General features: G+C 44.4%; 1 protein-coding gene across 1 annotated transcript; it reads right to left on the bottom strand.

Moving 5' to 3' along the window:
- Positions 1-2524: 2524 nt before the first annotated feature.
- Positions 2525-6960, bottom strand: LOC132379591 (uncharacterized). The gene is made up of 2 exons (XM_059947678.1): positions 6801-6960; positions 2525-6522 (listed from the first exon to the last, which is right to left on the bottom strand). The coding sequence occupies exon 2, from the start codon at positions 6353-6355 to the stop codon at positions 3104-3106; it is 3252 nt and encodes a 1083-aa protein (XP_059803661.1). The 5' UTR covers positions 6356-6522; positions 6801-6960; the 3' UTR covers positions 2525-3103.
- Positions 6961-7490: the final 530 nt, after the last annotated feature.

Below are 7490 nucleotides of genomic sequence, written 5' to 3'. Positions count from 1 at the left end.
AAGCTATGTTGACGATCCCTAATCAGTCCTTGTCTATCCAAATACAGTGAATTTTAGTTAATTGGGCCATCAGTTAATTGGAGCAGCAACATATTTGGGACAACTCTTAAATAATAAAAATTAATCAAGAAAATAGCTGGGATTCCCTTTGTTTATTTGGGACACTATGCCACTTAATTGCACCAGGAAACTGTTGCTAAACGGTTTCTTACTAGCACCAGACACATGCAGTCTCAGTGATTTTTGCCACTGATAGTTGCCAAGAAATAAGCAGTAAGACAATTCAGAACTGTTTTTCTCACTGTGGTTTCAAACATTCAAGCTTGGAAATGCTAGAAATGGCTAGGAATAAAAATAAAATGTTTTCACTACTTCAACAAATTAGGATTATGAAGAATTTGAAGATATCCACAATTATCTTGAATGCTACAATGAACATGAAGATTTGGAGGATGCAATTATGTATGAAAGCTGGCCACTATTTACATTAGAAGTCTGTGCTGATTTTGTGAATTTACAGTCAATGAAAAAAACACTGTATGAACCCCTTATTTGCTAACTATTAGGAACTATACACAATTTTATAATACTGTATTGATAGTATTCTGATTTGTTCTGTACTTCATTTAAATATATAATTTGTTATTCTGTTAAATGGTTGTCTTTTTTATGCCACTTAAACTATTTCCATGAAAATTCGGCTAATTGGGGCAGCTGCTTAATTGGGCCAACATGTACTGGTCCCAATGCATTCCAATGAATTGGAATCCTCTGTACTTCTACATCCAGTTCCTTAGAATACCTTCCAATAACTTACCCACTACCAATATCAGGCTAACCAGCTTTTGATTTCTTGCCTTATTCTTAGAGCCCTTCTCTAAACAATAGAACAACATTAGCTTTCCTCCAATCCTTCAGCATCTCTCCCATGGTTAAGGTCATTTTAAGTACCTCTGCTCAGTCCCCTGCAATTTCTGCACTAGCCTCCCACAGGGTCCAAGGGAACAACCTGTCAGGCCCTGGGGATTTATCAATCCTAATGTGCCTCACGACAGTAAGCTCCTCCTCCTTTATAATCTCGATGTGTTCTATGACCTCACTGCTGCTTAGCCTCAGTTCTATAGACTCTGTATCTGTGTTCTGAATGAATACTGGTGCAAAAACTCTATTAAGATCTCCCCCATCTCTTATGGTTCCATTCATAGATGACCGCTCTGATCTTCCTGAGGAGCAATTTTGCCCCTTGCTATCCATTTGCTCTAATATATCTGTGGAAGACCTTAGGATTCTCCTTCACCTTGTCTGCTGGAACTTGGCTTCTTTGCGCTCTCCTGTTTTCCTTCTTAAGTGTTCTTTTGCTTTTCTTATACTCTTCAAGTTTGTCATTTGCTCCTTATAGCCTATACCTGCTATGCATCTCCTTCTTCTTCTTAACAGGGGCCCCAATATCTCTCAAAAACTAAATTCCCTAAACTTATTATCCTTGCATTTTATTCTGACAGGGAAATACAAACTCCCTACTCCCAAAATTTCACTTTTGAAAGCCTCCCACTTTCAAGGAAAACAATCTGTCCCAATTCACACTTCCCAAGTTCTTTCTGGTACCATCAAAATTGGCCTTCCTCCAATTTAGGATCTGAACCCAAGGACCTGGCCTATCCTCCTCCATGGTTATCTTGATGCTAATGGCATTATGATCACTAGGTGCAAAGTGTTCCCCGACACAAACTTCTGTCACCTGTCATTTCTTATTCACTGATAGGTGGTCTAGTATCACACACTCTCTAGCTGGAACTTCCATGTATCGATTAAGGAAACTTTCCTGAACAAATCTGACAAACTCTATCCCATCCAGCCCTTTTACAGTATGGGAGTCTTAATCAATATGTGGAAAGTTAAAATTACCTACTATCACAATCTCATGTTTTTTGCAACAGTCTGCAATCTCTCTATAACTTTGCTCCTCTAAATCCCACTAATTATTGGATAATATAATCCCATTAATGTGGTTATCCCTTTCTTATTCCTCAGTTCTACCTTTGTAGCCTAAGTAGACAAGCTCTCCACCTTGTTCTGTCTGAGTACTGCCATGACATTTTCCCTGACAATTAATGCTACTCCTACCCCTTTTAATTCCAATCTATCACATTGAAAACTACAGAACCCTGGTACATTGAGATGCCAGTCCTGCCCCTCCTGCAATCAAGTCTCACTAATGGCTACAATGTCGTAACTCCACATGTTGATCCATGCCCCAAGCTCATCTGCCTTTCCTACAATACTCCTTGCATTGAAATATACACAACTCAGTATACCAGTCCCATCATGCTCAAACTTTTGATGCCCAACTTTGTATGCAGGGTTAACAACCTTGTCACGTTCTCCTTCGGGTGTAACGAAACGCCGAATTTAACGTCCGGATAAACCACAGTTAATAAGAACCAGATCGCAGTAAGATTAACCATTTACTGTTCACTCTTCACATTAACATATGGTGAAAACTGTTGATAAAACAATACAAGATTGATACAGTATTTGTTCCTTCCTTAATATCACATTTCAAGTGTAAATACTTGCAAAGGTGACTATAACTACATTACACTAAGGTGCAGTATACAGGGAGAGTTTACCTGCTCCATTGACTACTTTAAATACACTTCCATGCAAACTATCCGCGACTCTTTAACTAACGAAAGCATAAACATTATCTACCGACGTTACCTCTAACAGGATCACTATAAACATCTTAGTTCAATATATCGATTATCTATTAACTTACAGCGTTGCTCTCACTGTGATTTCTCATGCCTGCAAAACTGCTTGTGCTCAGGTGAGCCTCGTGGAAAGCCCCCACCCTCGCGCTAATTTCAAACCGGTGTTTTCCCACAAGACGCGGCGAAACCGGATGTGACGTCATCGCATGCCGATATATTTTACATGCAATGAATATACTTTAAACACTTCTAATTCTAACTAGAAAATACTATTGAATGAATTACTAAGCGAAAATATTATAAACTAAATAACTGTCGTAAAGACAGCACACTCCCCGCTTGACCTTCGTAAGGTCACAATGAGCAGAGTACAAAACTTAGTCTCTTAATCAGTCATTGGGTAGAAGTAGAATAACTTCTGTAACTGGCCCTTGGTAAATTTTCACATCGCCTTGGTCGGTAGTCTTCAATTCGATCTTCCTGACATGTCCATCCTCGCTAGGGAATGTAGCAGTGATTCTGGCCGTTGGCCAGCTGTTGCGAGCGACTTGCTTGTCCCTGAGCAGGACTAAGTCTCCAACTTGAAGATTCCTGAAGGGTTCTGTCCACTTTCGTCTCTGTTGCAACGAGGGTAGATATTTCTGTCTCCAGCGGGACCAGAACTGATTTGCCAGAGCCTGGACTTGTCTCCATTGCTTTGTGTACAAATCCTTGTCTGAGAAGTCTCCTGGTGGAGGAGGTGCTCCTGCCTTCTGCGTAAGGAGCGTTGATGGCGAAAGTATAAAGGGGTTTTCTGGGTCGGAAGACACAGGTAGGAATGATTGTGCGTTTATAATGGCTGTGACCTCTGCCATTAGGGTGCACAGTACCTCGTGGGCCAATCGGGTGCGTTGCTGTATCTCAGGTTTCCTTTTCCAGGTTTTCCGTAAGGACGTGAACCGTTTGACTGCCTGCTCTTTGTTATCTGGTGAGCGCTGGCGTGGTTCTCTGATTGGCAATGGGGCAACCCCATTATTTGCTTCATCTCTGAAGACCTTGGTGTCTTTGATTTTTAAAGAAATGGTATCTTGAGCTGATTGTGCAAGTTTGTTGTCATACTTCGTTAGAGCGAAGACTGACTGGCCCAGCGACTCGTCGCTTGCCTCGCGCTTGTTAACGCCTTGTTGTGCTTCCTTGATGCACGGGACACTCGGGCAGGGTCGAAAGATTGAATGGCGGCCACTCTCTAGCACATTGGTCTTGAGTGTGTTAACCATCGGTTTGTGTACGTCACCGAGACACACCTCTCCTATCACCACCCAGCCCAGATCCAGACGTTGCGCGAAGGGGGCGTTGAGTGGTCCATTGATCTGCTGCCTAACCTTGTGTACCTGGATAACATCTCTTCCTAATAGCAGGAGTATTTCCGCTTTCGGATCCAGTTCTGGGATGTGTTTGGCGATGTGGTGGAGATGCGGCTGGTGTAGCACCGCACTTGGTGTCGGGATCCCAGCGCGGTTATTCATGATTTCATTGCACTCTAAGAGCGGAGGGAGACAGATGACGACTTTACCATCCAGGGACTCGATCTGGATGCCTTCTGCCTTCCTTCCTTGGGTTTTCATGTTGCCTGAGCAAGTTTTGAGGTAGTATGGGAACCGCTCACTCTCAATGTTGAACAATTTAAAGAACTCTGGACTGACTAGTGAACGATTGCTCTGATCGTCCAGAATCACATAGGCTTTGATGGCCTTGTCTTTGGCTCCTTTAGGGTACACCTTAGTGAGGCAGATCTTGGAACAAGAACGACTTGACTGAGCTTGACCGCAAACTTCTGTACAGTTCGTGCTGACAGCTATTGACCTAGAGTGAGCCTCTCCCTCCCCGCCGTCCTGTTGTGGGGGTGAAGGAGCGCTCTCGGTTTGTGGTGACAGGTCGGGATGCATGGCCTCGACGTGATCTGGGCTGCCACATTCCGGACACTTCACGGCGATCGTACACTCTCTGGCGAGGTGAGAGGTTGAGGAACAGCATCTAAAACATATTCTTTTCTCCTTGAGAAGAGCCGTCCTCTCTTCAAGGGGTTTTTCCCTAAACATTCTGCATGCTTTCAGGGGGTGAGGTTTGTTATGCAATGGACAATACTTGCCAGGGTCGTTGTTAGTCGTAAGGGCTTCGGTCTTGAGCACTGACACGGGTTTATCAATGTTGAAAACATTCGAAACGGATCTGCCTGGCTTGGTGTAAATCGAACTGCTTCCTGGACCTACAAGGCTAGGGTCGTTTCGCCTCTTCGCCTCCTTGCACACAAACCTAGTGAGGAGCTCAAAGGGAGGAAATCGACCATCGTGGTCTTCCTTGTACTCTGAGGCAACAGTCAGCCACTTGTCCTGCAGCCCAAATGGAAGTTTGTCCACAATTGGTCTAATCCCGGATGGAGTATCTAGGAATACTAGACCAGCTGAATAGCCATCTTCTTTGGCGCCTTGGATCTCCATGAGTAAATCTCCGAATTCTCTTAACTTAAAGTGATCTTTGGCTGACACCTTAGGAAAGTTTTCCAGACGTCGATATAGCGCCCTTTCAATAATGTCGGGGGACCCATATCTCTCCCAAAGTCTCTCCCACGCTTCGCTTAAGGCTAGCTCAGGTTTGTTGATGTACACTGAACGCATGCGTCTCACCTGGTCGCGTGATTCTTTCCCCAGCCATTTCGCCATAAGGTCCAACCTTTGGGTTGCACTGAGCTGGACCCCGTCAATCACGTTGGTGAATGTGGAGAGCCAAGCACGGTAATTTTCGGGTTTATCGTCAAACTGGTACAGTCCCGAAGTGACGAGATCCCGTCGTGCTAAATACTGCAGCGTGGGATCGGCTGCAAGCGGCATGTGGGCTGGAGAAGTGCGTTGGCGCCCATATGACTGAGAACGCACGTTTCTCATGGAATTTGCCATCCTGGATTCAACCTCCGCGTCTCTTCGCATCGAACTTTGTAACTTTGGTGTCAAAGTATATCGGTTGTCAGCTCTTTCATTCTTGACTTCATCGCGGGGCCGCGAGGGTAAATTCTCTTCCTCGTAGCTGGGGAAGTTATCGAATAGGTATGGAGAGGGGAGACGAGCCTGCCTGTCTGCTTGATATTGTACATAGTCGCTCGTGCGTTCCAGTCTGGTCCTTTCCAAAGCAGAGCTTGTTTCGGTCAGATCACGCGACCCTTCAGCTTCTTCTATGTACTCTGCTTCCACCCTGGCAGCTTCTCCTTCTCCTTCTAGCTGCAGCACATGCAACTCTGTCGATATTTTTGTCATTTCCAACTGGGTTTCGGCTTCTCTGGCGGCCCTTTCTTTCTGGATTTCGGCTTCTCTGGCAGCCCCTTCTTTCTGGATTTCGGCTTCTCTGGTGGCCAGTTTCATTTTCAAAACTGCCTCTTGTTTGGCGTAATGCAGTCGCACCTTGGCGGCTTCTGCCTTGGCTCTTGCCTGTGTGGACTTACTTGATGTCGTTCTACTGCCCTTGTCGCTGGGCGCCATCGACTTGATCCCGGATCGAGCTGACATTGCAGCACTTGGAACACCTGATAACGCCCGGGTGGGCTTACTTGATGTCGGTTTACTGCCCTTGTCGCTGGGCGGCGTCGACTTGATGCTGGATTGAGCTGACATTGCAGCACTTGAAACACCTGATAATGCCGCTTTTTCACTGTCACGTTCTCCTTCGGGTGTAACGAAACGCCGAATTTAACGTCCGGATAAACCACAGTTAATAAGAACCAGATCGCAGTAAGATTAACCATTTACTGTTCACTCTTCACATTAACATATGGTGAAAACTGTTGATAAAACAATACAAGATTGATACAGTATTTGTTCCTTCCTTAATATCACATTTCAAGTGTAAATACTTGCAAAGGTGACTATAACTACATTACACTAAGGTGCAGTATACAGGGAGAGTTTACCTGCTCCATTGACTACTTTAAATACACTTCCATGCAAACTATCCGCGACTCTTTAACTAACGAAAGCATAAACATTATCTACCGACGTTACCTCTAACAGGATCACTATAAACATCTTAGTTCAATATATCGATTATCTATTAACTTACAGCGTTGCTCTCACTGTGATTTCTCATGCCTGCAAAACTGCTTGTGCTCAGGTGAGCCTCGTGGAAAGCCCCCACCCTCGCGCTAATTTCAAACCGGTGTTTTCCCACAAGACGCGGCGAAACCGGATGTGACGTCATCGCATGCCGATATATTTTACATGCAATGAATATACTTTAAACACTTCTAATTCTAACTAGAAAATACTATTGAATGAATTACTAAGCGAAAATATTATAAACTAAATAACTGTCGTAAAGACAGCACAAACCTCTTTCTCCGAAACCACTCCACCATCTGCACTGGTGTTCTGGTTCCCACCCCCTGCAACTATAGTGTTAACCCCCCCCCCCCCACCCCTGTGCAGTACTAGCAAACCTTCTTGCAAGGATATTAGCCTCTGCTAATATCATATGCAAATTTTCCTGGGCCCACCTTCCCTGGAAGAGAGCACAATGATCCAAAAATCTAAAGCCCTCCCTCCTACGCTATCACCTTAGACACATGTTAAACTGCATGATCTTCCTACTTTTGGCCTCAGTAACACATGGCACAGATAGCAATCCTGATATCACAACCCTGGAGTTTCTGCCCTTTAACTTAGCACCTAAATCCCTGAACTCACTTTGCAGGAACTCATCACCCTTCCTACCCAAGTCATTGGTACCTACATGGACCATGACCTCTGGCTA

This window comes from Hypanus sabinus, chromosome 22 (genome assembly GCF_030144855.1).
Source record: "Hypanus sabinus isolate sHypSab1 chromosome 22, sHypSab1.hap1, whole genome shotgun sequence".
NCBI classification, from domain to species: domain Eukaryota; kingdom Metazoa; phylum Chordata; class Chondrichthyes; order Myliobatiformes; family Dasyatidae; genus Hypanus; species Hypanus sabinus.
Note: the sequence above shows the minus strand (reverse complement) of the source record. Positions and strands in the feature narration are given on the sequence as shown.

Excerpts from the sequence above, each read along its gene's own strand:
- LOC132379591 (XM_059947678.1), bottom strand. The coding sequence starts at position 6,355 with ATGTCAGCTCAATCCAGCATCAAGTCGACGCCGCCCAGCGACAAGGGC.